The sequence below is a fragment of the Somniosus microcephalus genome, chromosome 19 (genome assembly GCF_052327205.1).
Source record: "Somniosus microcephalus isolate GS21.2 chromosome 19, FLI_Smic_1.0, whole genome shotgun sequence".
Classification (NCBI taxonomy): domain Eukaryota; kingdom Metazoa; phylum Chordata; class Chondrichthyes; order Squaliformes; family Somniosidae; genus Somniosus; species Somniosus microcephalus.
Genome location: NC_141005.1, coordinates 60,109,141 through 60,127,268, shown reverse-complemented (window position 1 = coordinate 60,127,268; position 18,128 = coordinate 60,109,141). Strand labels below are relative to the sequence as shown.

General features: G+C 46.7%; 2 protein-coding genes across 2 annotated transcripts in view; both read right to left on the bottom strand.

Moving 5' to 3' along the window:
* The window catches only part of LOC147104508 (solute carrier family 2, facilitated glucose transporter member 11-like), a 76,886-nt gene extending 76,334 nt beyond the window's left edge, over positions 1–552 (bottom strand). Inside the window, exon 1 of the mRNA XM_085961867.1 lies at positions 472–552. Coding sequence (XP_085817993.1) covers positions 472–486 — 15 coding nt within the window. The 5' untranslated portion in view covers positions 487–552. The remainder of the gene's footprint in view (positions 1–471) is intronic.
* Positions 553–12,251: 11,699 nt separating this feature from the next.
* Positions 12,252–18,128, bottom strand: part of LOC147104507 (solute carrier family 2, facilitated glucose transporter member 11-like) — an 82,379-nt gene continuing 76,502 nt past the window's right edge. Inside the window, exons 9-11 of the mRNA XM_085962186.1 lie at positions 16,739–16,814; positions 14,713–14,840; positions 12,252–13,006 (exon numbers count right to left, since the gene is read on the bottom strand). Of these exons, the coding sequence (XP_085818312.1) occupies positions 12,824–13,006; positions 14,713–14,840; positions 16,739–16,814 (387 nt within the window). The 3' untranslated portion in view covers positions 12,252–12,823. The remainder of the gene's footprint in view (positions 13,007–14,712; positions 14,841–16,738; positions 16,815–18,128) is intronic.

Sequence of the window (18,128 nt, the reverse complement as noted above, 5' to 3'; positions counted from 1 at the left end):
GTTCTTACTTTAGATTTCCAGAATATCTCTGGTTTTCAGATTCCTCAATCCACTTGTCGTGTAGCTTGGCTCCATTTTAACTTCTTTCTTCCGAAAAACCTAGATCCTTTCATATTGTGACACGACACATTGAGTCTCCACAGTGAGCATCATCCATGAAGCTTCAGGCTATACGAGTTCTTTGTGCCAACATGTAGCACCTTGAATGTGCACTTACCAGAACCGACCAGCGTGGTATCGGAAACCTTCCATTATCAGAATTGGGAAAATAACTCAAAAGGTAACAAACTTCGCTCAATTCACATTTACTCAATCCCTCTTTCCGGCTAACTAAAATCACAGTGGATTTCCATCCCTGAGAAGTGACTGAGCATTTGGAGTCTATTTTCCAGAAGGAATTTTGGTGATTCAATTAAAAACCCTGTGCTATTTTACTCTTTGAACTGCAGATAAAGATATTTAAACCCTCACCAACTTGCTCAGCATCTGTGCTATCGGAGTCTTCAGCCCGTCAGTGACTGCAGTGGTCGGTGATACTGGCCAATTTATTCAGTGATGTTTTAAATGTTATACATCTACACATTCTAGGGTCACATGGCAAAAATCCCAGCTCAATGATGGCTTGATCGTCTATTCAGCATTTCACGGACGGATGACTCATTAATTATTTGTCACTGGCTAGTTCTTCTGTGCAGTAACACTGAAAGTGACTCGTTTACAACTAGCCGTAGGACTGCCACTGGGGTGACACTGGAAGATTGCCCGTGAATCACTCGCAGCTGGCTCTGTGCCTGTCCCGCCACAACCGACACCCAAAAATGGGAGGGCGTATTTAAACACTATGCACACGGTGGAAATATATCATCTGACATATATCCTGTTTTTTGGATGCCAGGGATATCTGCTGGTTGAGGCGTCCAGAGTTACTACGGACCTTTAAATTTTATATGGGCAGAAAGCCAATGTAACCAATCACAGATCGGCAATGTTTTCAAACAATTGAACAAAAAATGGATGTAAAGCAGCAGCAAGTTAAGATATATAGGCCTTCATGACCTACCGCTAGTGGGGTGGGTCTACCTGGAAAATTCAAATAACCCTCAGGGTTGATGGCGTGCCCTTGTGTCGAGCAACAGTGTAATAGCTGAAGAATGAGCAAGGCTGCTGGACCCCTCAAAGAGCTTGTTAAATGCACTGCAGAAAAATCTGAAGTCTGTAATGATTCAAAGTGTTTTCAGTAGCTTACGTTCCAAATGACCTTTCTGCATACTTCTCATTCCTTCCAAACGTGTGAAAATCTTGTTATTTTAACGTCATTTATTGACAGTAACCACAGCACTTCGACCATCTCCACTGTCAGTTATTTACACAAAGCTCTCCCAGTAACAGTGTGCTAGTAACTTACCAACTCTGTCTATAAACTTTTTTAGTGAGAAACCAACTGGAAAGTCAAGATCCAAGGACAGGACAGCATCAAGGTTGAAAAGAGAAGAGATGAAGAGGTAACTCAAGCTTCCTTACTCAAGCAAGAGGTGAACTGCCTGTTCCATAAAGACAAAACAACAAATGGTCACTTAGCAATAATCTGTGTGTCATTGTTCGGCTGCACTGGGGAGTGAAAATATTGGTAGGGGAAAAAAACATAAAATGTAAAATTACTACCCAGTCATGGAGCAAAATTCAGCAAAATGTAATTGAAAATGTAGAAAACAATTCAAACATTTTTACTAGTAACTAAAACTGTTATTTCTCTTTAAGATCCCTCCTCCCATCTCCTGTTTCAAGCCGCCATACTCCCAGCCCATCATCCATTCAGTCCACGGACCCCAGTTTGTGAACCACTCCGCTAGGGGAAGGGAGGGAAGTGGCAGAGGCAGCTGATCAGATGCTCTCAATCTTAGAGACAAAGAAGTCCAGGAGCTCCTTGTAGTGTATGTGCCTTTAAGTCAGAACTACTTTTACAGCTCCTGTATACTGTAGTACCGGCAGTGACCACACCGGTATATAAGCGTTGTGCATGCCTCTGTACCCCCAGTCTAGAGATTACCCTCCTCCAGTAAAGACCTGTTATTTGTTAATGTACAGCATCCGTGATTATTTAATAATAGCATATCCACTGAACCACGGATCCAACAGTGGTGACGAGTGTCGATTCAAATCTATCTGCAACATAAAAAAATTAAAAAAATAGTCGAGGCCAGGAACACGGGCGTCGACCACGAGCAACCACCCAGCAGTCAGGCAGAGATCCAACTTCGCACGGGAGGCTGTGGAGAGCCGGGCTTGGTTCCCCAGCCACAACGAGCAGTAAGAGACCGACGACAGGTCCAGCGCAGACCCTTCCCGAGCAGCGGCGGCTGGAGCCGACCGACGGCGGAGGGAGAGACGAGCAGCGTCGACGGGGTAAGACAGAGGGTGAAAAGTGCAGGGCGCAGCCGGGGGTTGAACACCGAGCGGCGTCGAGGAAAATAAAACAAACCGGAGAGAGAGAGGGTAAGAAACAGCCGGGTTCTAGACTGAGCAGCGTCGAAAAATATAAAAAGAAGGGACTGCGCGGGAGACGCCATTGAGCCGCGGAGAAGAAGGAAGAGCGCGGGAGATGCCATTTTTAGAAGCCGCAGCGGAGAAGAAGGGCGAGCGCGGGAAGGAAGGAAAGCGCGGGAGACGCCATTTTGTGCCAGCGGAGAAGAAGGGAGGCGCCATTTGTGATGGTTAACGCACACCCAAGGATGCCGAAGAGTGGCAGTATCTTTACGTTCGACAATGAAGTCGAAGATTGGACGACATATGTGGAACAGATTGAGGTGTACTGCAGGGCGAATGAAGTGCCAGGTGCTAATAAAGCACTGGTTCTGTTAAATTCCATGGGTGCAAAAACTTATGGGTTACTGCGAAATCTAATAACCCCAGAGAAGCCGGTAAACCAGAATTTTGAAAGCATAGTAGAAATCCTACAGGACCACTTAAACCCCACACCGCTGCTGATAGCAGATGATTTAAGTTCCATAAAAGGAACCAACACAAAGACGAAAGCAATGCTGAGTACCTAACGGAACTGCGCAAGCTATCGAAACACTGCCAGTTTGGAGCGGGACTAGCAGACACGTTAAGGGACAAGTTTGTGTGTGGGCTACAAAGTGAAGGAACCCAGAAACGGCTTCTATCAGAAAAGGACCTTACGCTGGACAAAGCTTTCAGTATGGCAGTATCACACGAAGCAGCCGCAAGGGGCGCTGCAGAGATACAATGGAGACCGCAAGAATATGGCACCAATGAAATGCCTATGGAACAGGGAAGTGCTATCGCTGTGGCATAACAACACATGACCAGAAAGATTGTTGGTTCAAGGACCAAGTGTGCAGACAGTGTGGGAAAGCAGGACACATAGCAAGAGTCTGCAGGTCTGGGAAGAAAACCAACAGTAAGAAATCTCCACAGGAGAAGTACAAAAAGGTACACCAGGTGATGGACAGTGGTTCAGACGAACAGAAAAGTGACACAGACTCCGGAAGCAAGGAGCTGGGTTGTCTGAAACTACATAAGGTAACCGAAATGGAGGATCACCAGACTATCTGGGTTACACTCAAGATAGACGGAGTCCAAGTGGAAATGGAATTGGACACAGGGTCAGCTCTAACAGTCATAAATCAAAGAGACTACAAGCGGCTATTTTCACACATACCCTTGAAAGCTACAGAGATTGTCTTGAAGACGTATACGGGGCAAAAAGTCTACCCCAAAGGAAAAATAAGGGTGAAAGTGACATATAAAGGCCAGGAAATACCTAAAATGGATATATATGTATTGCCAAATGGAGGACCACCACTGCTAGGACGTGAATGGATCCGGAAGATACAATTAGATTGGCATTCCATACAGGCACTGAAGGTTGAGGCCAAAAAGGATGACGACGTCACACCTGGACGACTGTCAAAAATGCTAACTGACGCAAAAGAAGTGTTCCAGGAGGGACTAGGAACACTAAAAGGAATAACAGCAATGATTAAAATAGAGGAAAATGCAAGTCCAAAGTTTCTGAAGGCCAGACCAGTGCCTTATGCGATCAGACCAGCTGTTGAAGCAGAGCTGGAAGGGTTGGAATGTTCAGGAGTACTGTCCAAAGTGGACTGGAGCGAGTGGGCTACACCCATCGTTCCTGTAATGAAGAGGTCGTTGAGTAATACGCCTGGGGAACCAAAGAAGGTCCGCATCTGTGGGGATTTTAAGGTGACAGTGAACCCAGTCCTTCACACGGTGCAATATCCGCTTCCACGAATTGAGGATATTTTCGCCTCGCTATCTGGAGGTAAACGCTTCACCAAAATTGATCTAGCCCAGGCGTACTTGCAAATGGAGGTAGAAGAAGCTTCGAAACATTACCTTACGATCAACACTCATAAAGGTCTCTATCAATACAACCGGCTGGTGTTTGGAGTAGCCTCAGCTCCGGCTATCTGGCAAAGGGCGATGGATCAGGTCCTGCAAGGGATTCCAGGGACCCAGTGTTATTTGGACGACATCTTGGTCACGGGCGAAAATGACAGTGATCACCTCGCCAACTTGGAGATAGTGCTCGCCAGATTAAAGGAGTATGGGCTACAAGCTAATCACCACAAGTGTGAGTTTTTCCAGAAACAGATCTCGTATTGTGGCCACGTCATCGATGAAGAGGGGTTGCATAAGTCCCCTGACAAGATTGAGGCAGTAGTCAAGGCTCCAGCACCGGAAAATGTGTCGCAACTGAGGTCGTTCCTCGGGCTGGTAAACTACTACCACAAGTTCTTACCAAATTTGTCTACGGTATTACACCCGCTGAACACCCTACTGCAAACAGGGGTACCATGGAAGTGGGATGACGAACGTAGATGAGCTTTCCAGAAGTGTAAAGAATTGATCACATCAAAAGAGGTGTTGGCCCATTTCAACCCAGCACTACCAGTTCGTTTGGCATGTGATGCATCACCCTACGGTATTGGAGCGGTGCTGTCGCACAAATTCCCAGACGGGTTGGAGAGGCCAGTAGCCTTTGCGTCTCAGTCACTAACCTCAGCTGAGCGCAACTACGCCCAGATTGACAGGGAGGCCATCAGCCTAGTATGGGGAGTAAAAAAATTCAACCACTATCTGCATGGGCAGAAGTTCACCTTGCTGACTGACCACCAACCACTTGTCTCCATCTTTAATCCTAAGAAGGGCGTTCCAGTGATGACTGCACAGCGGTTACAAAGATGGTCCCTGTTTCTAGGGGCGAATCAATATGAAATAGAATATAAAGGCACGAAACAGCATGGGAACGCTGATGGGCTATCGCGCCTGCCACTGCCTACTGTGGAGGAAGCACCAGCAGTGGACCCTATCGAGATATTTTATTCGTCAATAATTGAACGATTGCCAGCAACAAACGTGGATATAGAGAAGGAGACCCGCAATGATCTGACGCTGTCAAGGGTATATGAATTGACGGTGAGGGGATGGCCAACACATGGCGACTCACTGTTGCCAGCATTCTCATCCAGAAGAGAACAGCTGTCAGTATGCCAGGGGACAGTGATGTGTGGATCCAGAGTGGTGATTCCACCCAAGTTAAGGGAGAGAGTGCCAAATGAGCTACATGAAGGTCATCTGGGGGGAGTGAAAATGAAAAGCCTTGCTAGGGCTTATGTGTGGTGGCCGGGAATCGATCAACAAATCGAAGACCTAACTAAGAGCTGCTTAGGATGCCAGAAGGTCCAAAATGCACCACCACATGCCCCTCTACACCCATGGGAGTGGCCCTCCTCTCCATGGCAACGGGTGCATATTGATTTCGCTGGTCCATTTATGGACTCAATGTTCTTAATAGCAGTGGATGCTCATTCAAAGTGGCCTGAGGTGATAAAAATGTCTTCATCCACTACCGAGAAAACGATTGCAGTCCTACGGACCATATTTGCCAGAAACGGTTTGCCAGAGCAGATTTGCTCTGATAATGGACCACAGCTTGTGTCCGACGAGTTCCAAAAATAAGTGAAAAGGAATGGGGTAAGGCATTACACATCCGCCCCGTATCATCCAGCCACAAATGGATTGGCTGAGAGGTTCATACAAACCTTTAAGAGGGCGATAAAGGCCATGTGCGACGATGAAATTCCACTACAGCATAAGATGGACAATTTCTTATTAGCCTACCGAAACACGACACATGCAGTTACCAACCAGACCCCGGCCATGATGTTCTTTAACCGAAGGTTGAGATCTCGTCTGGACTTGCTCAGACCAAATGTGCGAAGAAATGTTGAGGACAAACAATTCCAGCACATCAATGAGAAGCCGACAAGGAGCTTCAATGTAGGGCAACCAGTCTTGGCCCGTGACTATCGAACAGAGAAGTGGCAACCCGGAACGATATGTACAAGGCAGGGGCCATTAATGTACACAGTGGATGTCGGGGAGAACATTGTGAGACGCCACGTCGATCAGATCTTAGCGTCACAGGAACGCGTCAACCCCATGTCTCGAGTACCTGGGGATGAACCCGACATACCAGTAGCATCTACTTCAGACCCAGTAGCAGTGGAACCCGATGAACTCCCCGATGAAAAGGGGTCAGAATCGCCTCTGCACCAAGAACAAGAACCTCTGGAAAGGCGCTATCCCGAAAGGGTCAGGAAGCCGCCCCAAAGACTGAATCTATAAATGGACTTTTGTTGTTTAATGTACATGTTGAAATGTTAATTGTTATTTGAATATTAGGGGTATTACTAATCTAAAAGGGGAGGAATTGTAGTGTATGTGCCTTTAAGTCAGAACTACTTTTACAGCTCCTGTATACTGTAGTACCGGCAGTGACCACACCGGTATATAAGCGTTGCGCATGTCTCTGTACCCCCAGTCTAGAGATTACCCTCCTCCAGTAAAGACCTGTTATTTGTTAATGTACAGCATCCGTGTGATTATTTAATAATAGCATATCCACTGAACCACGGATCCAACACTCCTCACACTTGTTGTTGGAGCTGAGGGTGGAGGAGGCAAGGGAGAGGGGTTTAAGCAGATGGTTTGCAGTAAAGAAAAGAAGCCACGGATTATCTTTGCATTCTCGGATCATTCTGGAATAATGAGCAGTTTTGGCAGAGGAGAGTAGAAGAGACACAGAAGGAAGTAGGGTTGGGAGGGAGAAGGAGGATGGTGGGTGGAGAGCGATACAAGGAAGTGATCAGAGATGGTCTTCTCTGTGATTGATATAATGGGAGTAGTGAGGCCACGTGAGATAGCAAGTTCAAGGGGGTGGCTGTGAATATGGGGTGGGGAGTTTATATGGAGGGAGAGATTAAGGGAGGATAGGAGGGCATTGAATTCAAAGGAGAGCGAGAGAGCATGATGAATTGAGACGGAGGTTGAAATCACCGAGGATGAGAAGTCACTCGGTGCAGAGGCTGAGGGAGGAAAGCAGTGAAGATATCTCGGTGAGAAAATTGGCATGGTACTTGGGTGGGCGGGAGAAAACAAGGATTTTAAATGAGGCCAGAGGGCTGGAACAAGGTGAGATGCTCAAAGGAGGAGGGGGACAGACCAAGGTGTGATTTGGTGATAAGGGCCACATCGCCACCGCGGCGGTTTGGGCAGGGCAAATGGTAGAAGGTATAGCCAGATGGGGAGGCTTCATTTCGGGGAAGGTGTCATCACCTCTTACCCAGGTTTCTGTCGAGGCATGATGTCGATGTAATCATCCACAATAAGCTCATGGATGGCAAAGGCCTTGTTCACAAGTGAACAGACATTCTGGAGGGAGATGCATGGAGGGGTGGTGATAGCTGATCCAGTGGCAGAGTCCATAGGGTCAGCATTGGGAAGGGTGAGTGGAACGGGAAGGAGGTAGGAAACATTAGCCCCCAGCGGGCACGCTGAGTGGGAAGGTCAGCAAGAGTAGGATGGGGCAATTGGGGTTTCTGCTCGTAAGGAAGTAGCGCCGAGTGCCTCAATGGGCCCTTTGGAGGATGCCAAGAGAGGCACAGAGGGAAGTTGTCGGCTTATCTCAGAGGGAGTCAAGCCTGGGATGGTGGCAGGAGAGTAGGAAGGTCGAGGAGTGCTGAAAGGTTGGGGTAGGGATTTGGGAGAACAGAGTAACCAAGAGGGGAAAAATGAAAGGAGGCATGACGGACAACAGGAGAGAGGGGTCTCAGAGGGGTAAAGTGAAAAGAAAAAAATAAGGGGAGAGAAAAGTGGAAACAGAAGTGATGGGCTTGGGTCTGGGACTGGAGCAGCAGCCAAAACGCAAACATGAATGGTCACCAAGGGGCAGCATGTAGATGAGAAATAGGATGGGGCCAAGAATAGATCCATAGGGGACTCCAGAGGTAACGGTGCGAGGGTGAGAAGGGAAGCAATTGCAGGAGATTCTCTGGTTATGATTGGATAGGTAATAGTGGAACAAAGCAAGGGCAGTCCCACTCAGCTGGACAGCGGAGGAGAGGCATTGGAGAAGGATGGTGTGGTTAACCGTGTTTAAAAACGACTGAAATAAAGATGAGGAGGGATAGTGCACCACGGCCAAGTCACAGAGGATGTCACTTATGACTTTGATTAGGGCCAAAACATGATCGGAGAGGTTCAAGCATGGAGTTGTGGGAAAGGTGGCAAACAGGTATGGGGCCAATGGACAGCAGCATTGTCTTCTACTCCACAGCTACAAATAACGCACAGTATCTTTTGGAATGCAGACGATAGCTTTTGGGAATTGCAGGCAACAGAAACTGCACCGTGCCTCCTCTTCACTCCTACAGCTGCTCTGCCAGTTGGGTTCTGTATATCTATGAACGCTGCTCATCCTCCTTCCATTGGTCCTTTTCTTCATTCAAAAAAATAATCACAAGATAACTCTGGATGAACAAGGTCATTTGGCTCAACTTGAATCAAGTGTTGATCCCTCTCTGCGTGAAGAACGATTTCTTGATATCATTCCTACATTTGAATATGTCATTCTCTCCTACACTGGCGATCCTCCTTATGGCTTTTGTCTGTACTGGCCCCAGCACATCAGTAGCTCATCGTGCCTCAGTGACCAGCACTGCACAAGGGACTCAAGGTGTGGTCTGAGCAGAAGACTCTTCACAACTTGCTCTGACAAAAATGCCTGGACTTTCCTCATGAAACCTGACCACTTCTGGAAGGTGGTGGTCTGGCAAGTGAAGTAAGACAAAGGCCCCTCAGCAAAACTCTGCACCCCAGCTGGCCACCTCAATTTCTGCCATCATTTCCCTCCCCTGACCCCTCTATAGCCCTGATCATTCTGCTGGCAGTGCACCCACTGGAACCACATGAACAGGGCAGGGTAGGGGGGGAGGCAGTGTGGAAATGGCTAAATGCGAGCACACGAGTGCGATTCTGGAACACGGATTTGACTGGGAGTCACGTCTACTACATTGAAAATGCAGTTCCTGAGCAGTCAAGGCTAATGGCTACATTGATCTCCTTGGCTGCCAATCATCAGGGTCTTCCTCACTTCATGTCCTGCCTCCTTCATTGCATTGCATTGCAGGTGCGGATTGGACTCCTCTAACTGTCCTGTCATCAGTACCACGAGAGAAAGACTGTCTCCACTGCCTGCCCATGAGACCAATGCTCCTGAATAATTAATCTTAAACAGCCTGGACCCCTGAGATCTTGGTCTTGGAATCCTCAGCTGAGGGCTCTTGCTTTTGTCACATCTGGGGCGAGACAGATGTCTCCTCAAAGTTGCCTACCATCTCCTCCTGCTCATTGCTGCTCTGGGATCCACCCAGTATTATCTGTGCTGTGTCAGTAACGCCGCCTCCCTGAATGGGTGTATCTGAGCTGTTGCTTGCATCAACAAGAGGCCGTGACCGAATGGCTGGATCAGGTGCTGGAAGGGTCCTTCTGGGGACACCAGGATGCTCAGATGCTTCTTTCTCTAAGCATTCAGCACCTTTTATGGGATGCAAAGGACAACCAACTGACTTGTGCATCATAAGATTGTGCCGCTCTTGAGTATTGCAGTATTTCCCTGCACCTCATTCAGAGATGACTGCTGCCATTCTAAAGGCTTTACAGTGATTCTCACAGAATCTTGGCCCTTGCCCACCTGGAGCTGGGTGGGAAGTGTTGAATGTCATGCACCAAGGTACGAAGGGAGCTCAGTGAGGAAGCACAACACTAGTTCTGTGGCCAGGCAGAGGAGCAGCACAGTTGCTACTTCCCTGGTTTAGGACTGGCCAAATGGACAAGCAGGTGAATGAAGTAGCTCTGAGGACTGGCCAGTCTGGCAGGCTAGGCCCCACTCTATAGAGGGCTGCATGGCACCAATTTGTGCCAGTGGCTGTGAACCTGGGGTCATGTGTGGCTGACTATCAGCATGATGTATAAAAACTCCCATAACACCCCCAACTGCTGGAGGAGTGACGCCTCCACATTGAGCAGCCTCCCACCTCACTTTGATTGCAAACCCTCCTCTCCAGACTAACCCAGCAATTGACTTGTGGGCCCCTTCAAATATGTGACCCCATGAACGGGCAATGCAAGATCATGCGGGGTGCTCTAGCCATTTCTCTGAGGCTAAATTTGACAAATCCACAGCATTGACTACTTCACATAATTTGAGCTGCAAGGTTGGTTTCGTGAGGGACGTTTCATTCAACCAGAACGGGTGAGGGTAACGTCATTACCAGTGATGTCATTAGCGGAGCCGTAGCTTTTTAGCTTGCACTGGGAGTGATGTCATTGGATGTCCCGGCGCAGGCTCAGTGATGTCATCGGGTATCCCGGCCCAGGCTCGGTGATGTCATCGGGTGTTAAAGATCCCATGGCACTATTTTGAAGAACAGCAGGGGAATTCTCCCTGGTGTCTTGGCCAATATTTATCCTGCAATCAACATCACCAAATTATCTGGTCATTATCACATTGCTGTTTGTGGGACCTTCCTGTGTGCAAATTGGCTGCCACGTTTCCAACATCACAACAGTGACTACACTTCAAAAGTACTTCATTGGCTGTAAAGTGCTTTGGGATGTCCTAAGGTTGTGAAAGGTGCTATATAAATGCAAGCCTTTCTTTACTTTGTGTTGGCTGCTACATTTCATGGGTCACAGGGCAAACACATTGACATAGCAGCAATATAGAGTGCAGTGTTAAAAGATGGGCGTGTCTGCACATTTGGAAAGGAGGTAAACAGTTGCCAGAGTGCTGTGCATTCTCCCTCCATACTGCCCTACCAAGCTTACAGTGAAGAGCTGTTTAAGATACATTGGCGTAGATTTTCAACATGCCGCCCGGGCTTAAAACTGGGTGATGTGGATGTGGATCTTAAGGCTAAAGGGATATGGGGAGAAGGCAGGGACAGGGTACTGAGTTTGGATGATCAGCCATGATCTCATTGAATGGCGGAGCAAGCTCGAGGGGCCGAATGGCCTACTCCTATCTTCTATGTTTCTATGGGCCGCCCCATTATAGAATCCACCCATAAAATCAATGGAAATGGAAACCAGGTGGTTTCTATAATGGGTGGCCCATCCACAACATCGGTTTGGTATTTCTAGGAAATTGGAGTTAAGGAGGAACTGCCTCAGTTGCATCAGGTCCACACTGTCCCCAAACTAATCCAGTACTACACCGCAGGGCACCCATTCCCAACACAGACACATCGCAGATTGAAAATTACAAAAACAAGCTCCACCTGCATCAAGTCAAAATTAAGTACTGTATGGAGACACATTTCAGGATTTTTAGGCCATTTTTTTACTGAAAAGATTTGGAAATAGTTATCTTTAATTTATTTTTAACAAAATATAATTTCATGCATTTAAGAAATAGGCACCAAGATGAAAGGTGGTTAATATGCTACATGTTCCCTAGAGACGAAACACTAAGCGATTCATTCGCTTGCCTAGGCAATCGGAAAACATCTAACACCCATTGTGTAGGAACGTCCATTGATTACTATAACGGGATAAAAAGAGAGAGAGGGGCTTTTGGTAGGGAATGTGAAGGCTGCAGGACAATTGTATGACAGCTGAGAAAGATTTAGACAAGTCAGAAATTCTGGAGGAAGAGTTAGAAGACATCTTAAGTAAGTATGACCCACTTATGTGGTGAAGCATGATGTGTTTTTTATTTTTGTATCATTCTATGAAGATAAATTGTATTGACTGAACTCAGTGAGTCTAATCAGAACTATATGTTGACATCCTGTGATACAAAGCAGTTTAACAATTTGTAAAAGCTTTGCCTTGCCAAATGTTTGCTTGGTCTACCTTTGGTGAGATTGAAGAAGTACTTGTGCAAAGGAGATGAATATCCAGTTCAGGTCACAAGAGGGTACTATTGTTACACCCCCAGGGACTCGCTATTATACAAGCAGAAATATGGCCAATGTGAGGCAATGCCCACAAAGTAAGACGATCGGATCATTTCCAAAAGCAACTGATGTCACTGAATCCGAGAAGATAACAGACTTAAATTTGTAACAGTTGGAAAATATTTATTGCTGTACTGGCCAGTTTATATGTAGTTAACATTTTGTTGATAGGTTTTGACGACACAAAACTTTGCACCAAATCCTGAAGTTCTGAAACTTCCTAACATCTACTTGAACGTGAAACCCAGAAACATAATGCAAGAAATTTTGGCGACCGCTATTTGATTGTAACTTTCAGAGTCCCTGCCTCAACAACCGACCCAATTAAACCTACTCTTGCGTAAGCTCTTAGTGCAGAGAAACAGTCGTTAAACAGAAAAACGAGACCAGCCGACAGATAAAAACGACATGATAATGCTAGGGAAACACGACTGCAACATGAACATTGGGCGCTGATAACAACGTGGTTGGTTTTATGGTCCTTTCAGTCTTGTTTGAGCTTGTTCTAGCTGAGCTTTGAAATTGCGTTTGTGAAACTCCTGAGAAATGTCCAGAAAGGTCTTCCCTTTCATTTCTGGCAGAAAGAATCCAATGAATAAAGCGGCGAGGAAACTACAGGAAAGGAACGGCACATAACAGAAACTGCCCAGTCCCTCCTGAAAGAGAGAAAAACCGGGTGAGTGCAAACAGCACCGATTTTACATTTGGTAATGATTCTGCTATTGCCATTTACACCTCCTCTAGACCCATCTTTTGTTTCATTCCTTGTCCCATTGCCTTGCACCATCATCCCTTTTGTCATTTAATCTCTCCTGCCCTCCAGCCTATCACAGAACTTCCCTTTTATTCTTATCTCTCCTCCCCCCTTTCCCTGCCCCTGCACTTGCTTAAAATCGATTACATCGCTAACTTTTTCCAGTTCTGATGAAAGATCATCGACCTGAAAAGTTAAGTCCATTTCTCTGATGCTGCCTGACCCGTTGATTTCTAGCATTTTCTGTTTTTATTTTAAATTTTTCTTTATCAATACAAAATATTTTTAATTCTTCCACTTTTTCTCTCACACCCCACCTTGACCAAGGGGTGGGGTGGGAAGCAGATTCAATCGTGGTTTTCAAAACAGAATTGGATAAGTACCTGAAGGAAAAAAAATTGCTGGGCGCCGGGGGAAGGGCGGGGGAATGGGACTAGCTGAAGTGGCCAAGAACAGCTGTAGGTGGCTCTCCCTCTGATATTTTACTCCCTCCCTCCCACAGACTTGTGCTCAGTAGGGTTGCCAACAGTGGTTGGACATATTCCTGGGGGATTCATCACATCCTGCTCCAACCACTCCACTCCCACCATTGGTCGCACAACATGGCTGTACTTGCGGTGTCCCGCCTTCTCGTAGCCAATTGGAAAGCAAACCAGCTACCTGATTGGATGATTCGTGACTGTCCGTCAAACAGCCTTTTTTCCCATGTCCAATATTTTTATAACAAGTTAACAAAAGTATTTTTTTAAAAACCACAGTTTTTAAATGCCCCTTTGATTTTTCTTCTGGGTGGCTCACATCAGTGTCCTAGAGATCAGTCTTTAATTCCTTGAGATTCCAGGGCAGTCCTGGAGGGTTGGCAACCCTCGTGCTCAGCAAGCTCTGACCAAGACTAGAAAATCACAAGGTGGGAAGTAAAGGGTTGGAGACTCCACGCTAGCACTGTGCAGTCCAGTGCACCGCAGCTCCAACACAACCGGTACAGCAACTCACCAATGAAAAATGGCACCTCTGCCCAACATGTGTACACGGGACTATGGGCAGATCGATAATGCAAGGACTAAATGCAGTGGTAATCTATAACTGGCCTGAGGTCCCCAGATTCCATTTCACTCAATGATACTTTAATGATTCATCCCAGTGGAAATTCCTCATTGTCCAAGAATGTGGAGAACTCTATCTCCACCCCGTGTTTTAAGTGAGTTTTGGTTTGTTTTGGTTGGTTGCTGCAGTGGAGTAGTGACAGTATGATACATCGGTGCTCCAATGTGCAAGTGAGTGTTCACATGGTGAGCTACAGATCTCAGCTGTGCCCATGGGCAGGAAGAGCTGAACCAAACCAATCAGGAAGAGATGACAAATCATCAGGACAATTCACTCTGCCAACATCTCCTAGTGGCTGACTGAAGAGCAGAGCTTGCAAGATGTGGGTCTCAAGAGACCAAAGATAGGGGGACAGAGAAAATAAATGTTAAATGGAGAACAGTTGTTTAGGGCATTAAAAGAGGGATACACAGTACAACAGTTTTATCAGAGAGTATTTTATAACATGAGTATAGTCTGTGTCACAATATTAAGTTAAATTTAATCTGCGTTCAAGATACTTACAACGATGAATGGGAAAGACATCCCAACAACAATAAGATTTATCCAGAACAAGGAGCCATTGACCATGTAGGCTGCAGGCCGTGCAGTTTGGTCAAAGATCTCCATCGGTATGATCCCAGTTACTCCGGCTAAGGGCAAAGAAGTCACAGTGGATTTAGAAGTTGGGGTGCACCAGCACACTCGGTATCAGGGTGTAACGAGACATTCTTCACGAGCAGTCAGCAGGGGAGAATACAATCCTCGCACAGTACGGTCATTGTAACTGAGATACACAACAGAGAGCACCGGTGTAGGGTGTGACGCTGAACCAAATGGGGGCGTCACGGTTCTGAAATTCCATGGGCTGCAATCCCAACAGTTGCAGCATGATCGTGCCCTCTGACTCTGACCCTGACCCCTGACGGAGTTTGCGGAGTCACTGGGAGGACACCTAATTTGCATGAGGCAGGTGGATGCAAGCGCCATTTCATGTGCATCGTTGAGATCCATCTGCCTGACACACCCAAAAACTTGAGCACCTGCCAAACCGCCCACCCTCCCCACAGTCACTGCTCTGATTTGTGCCCGAGCAAGGAGACCAATCCAGATAATTTTCATCTTTGAGGGTCCAAGCAGTTTGCCAGGTCCTGTCCCCACTGGTGGGACCCACATGTGCCCTTATGGAAGCCTCGTGCCTCTCAACGTACCAGCTACCACTACTAATGCCAGATACAGATCGATAGTCAGGACCAGGAACTCATGCTTAGGCATTCTGCACACCTGGCAACAGCCACGTCCCCCTCATCACTTGCCTTGTAAAGGAGCTGACAAATGACCCATCACTTACAGATAAGTGCAGAGATTCACAGAAACAGCAGAGACCCAACATTTCCTTGGAGGTTCCACCGGTCTCCCACTCAAGTTACAGCGAGAGACCCGTACAACCCCGGTGGAATTTCAGGGGCCCAAATCGATGGTGCTGTGGTTTTTCATGTACTACCAATCACCACCCATTCTGTGCACTGACCAGCCCCCACCCCACCAGCCAAAGTTGAATTTCACCCCCTTTAACTCGCCAGGCTCAGGTGCGGACAGGAAACACGAGCTGAGTTGCCACTGCTGAGTACTATGAGGACAGAATCAGGTTTCCCTGTGGAACCCCCTATAGTTCAGGAGCCTGTGAAACTGCACCGTGCCAGGAGTCAGCAGCTCAAGGGAAGGAGGGGAGAAAGCTGCAGGGGAAAAATGTAAAAGGAAGGGAATCTCCTAATGACAAATGTGGTTGAAGGATCAGGGCAATCAACCGATTCATGGAATGAAAGCACATCTGCTCCCATTCACCCCCTCTGCTAGGACCCTTGGTGAGTCAGCAGGAGAGCCCAATGACTTGTCAAGGTAAAGAAAATCCAGCTACTCCTGTCCACAGACTAATTCAAGTTTTACAAGGATGATACCAGAACTGAGAGGTTATACCTATCAGGAAAGATTGAACAGCCTGGGGCTCTTTTCGCTAGAAAAGAAATGACTGAGGGGGCGACCTAATATAGCTCTTTAAAATTATGAAAGGGATTGATAGGGTAGACATAGAGAAGATGTTTCCACTTGTGGGGAGTCCAAAACTAGGGGCCATAAATATAAAACAGTCGCTGATAAATCCAATAGGGAATTCAGTATAAATTTCTTTACCCAGAGAGTGGTTAGAATGTGGAACTTGCTAGCACATGAAGTAGTTGAGGCGAATAGCAGATATGCATTTAAGGAGAAAGGAATAGAAGGATATGTTGATGGGGTTAGATGAACCAGAGTGGGAGGAGGCTCGTGTGGAGTATAAATACCGGAACAGACCAGTTAGGCTGATTGAATTTACAGCACAGAAATAGGCCAATGTAATCTTGAGTATTGGACAATGCTGGATGCAAACCCCAGTCCTCTCAGTCAGCAGGCAAGCACACTAGCTCCTCATGTAGTCAGGACTTCTCTGATGAGTTTTTTGATGAGGAATTGTTTCTTTCAGTATTATATCAATAATTTATAGCAGACAACCTACCTGGCCCAATTCCAAAGCTTAAGATGGATGCAAAGATGCAGGCCATGCTCAAGAATGGCATCCAGCTGATCTTGTCCTAGGTCAACAGACAGAGTGTGTCAGTAATACATGCAGGGCTTAGCCCTTCCTCTTACCACTTCCGAGTTACAACTAACTGTCAGTGTCAGCAAAGCTCAGTTGGTAGCATTCATCTGAGTCAGAAGGTGGTGATTCAAGCATCAAGAACTACTGAGGGAGTGCTGTGATTATCACTCTTGGATTATTGTACTAAGAGTCCATTGAGATAGATTTTGAACTTGCCGCCCGGAGGTTAAACTAGCGTTGTGGATCGACCGCCCGTTATAGAAACCACCCGATTTTCATTTCCATTGATGTACTTTTCTCGCCTGCCCCTATCCAACACCTTCACCAATCAACACCTTCCACTAAGCATAAATCACTATTGGCCTTGGATCTCAATGCTCTAATGTGGACTAAAAGGATCGAATACTGGTCATGGTTGCCTAAATCCATAAATCTTGCGGTTCGCCAACGTCTGTTCAATTATAACATATTGAAAAGCCAAGGACAAGAAGAAGCCATTCAGCCTATCAAGCTGGTCACTTGAGTATTTCAGCTCACTCAGCCTAGTATTCAACATCAACTCCCCCAACATCTTGCATTCCACTGCATCACTGGTAGAACATAAAAACATAAGAAATAAGAGCAGGAGCAGGCCATACAGCCCCTCGAGCCTGCTCCGCCATTCAATGAGATCATAGCTGATCATCGACCTCAACTCCACTTTCCCACCCGATCTCCATATCCCTTGATTCCCCTAGAGCCCAAAAATCTATCTATCTCAGCCTTGAATATACTCAAAGACTCAGCATTCACAGCCCTCTGGGGCAGAGAATTCCAAAGATTTACAACCCTCTGAGTGAAGAAATTCCTCCTCATTTTGGTCTTAAATGGCCTACCCCTTATCCTGAGACTATGCCCCCTAGTTCTAGACCCTCCAGCCAGGGGAAACAACCTCTCCGCATCTACCCTGTCAATCCCCCTCAGAATCTTGTATGTTTCAATGAGATCACCTCTCATTCTTCTATACTCCAGAGCGTATAGGCCCATTCTACACAATCTCTCATCATAGGACAGCCCTCTCATCCCAGGAATCAATCTAGTGAACCTTCGTTGCACCGCCTCCAAGGCAAGTATATCCTTCCTTAGATAAGAATCATAGAAAGTTACAGCACGGAAGGAGGCCATTTCGGCCCATCGTGTCCGCGCCGGCCAACAAAGAGCTATCCAACCTAATCCCACTTCCCAGCTCTTGGTCCATAGCCCTGAAGGTTACAGCATCCCAAGTGCACATCCAAGTACTTTTTAAATGTGGTTAGGGTTTCTGCCT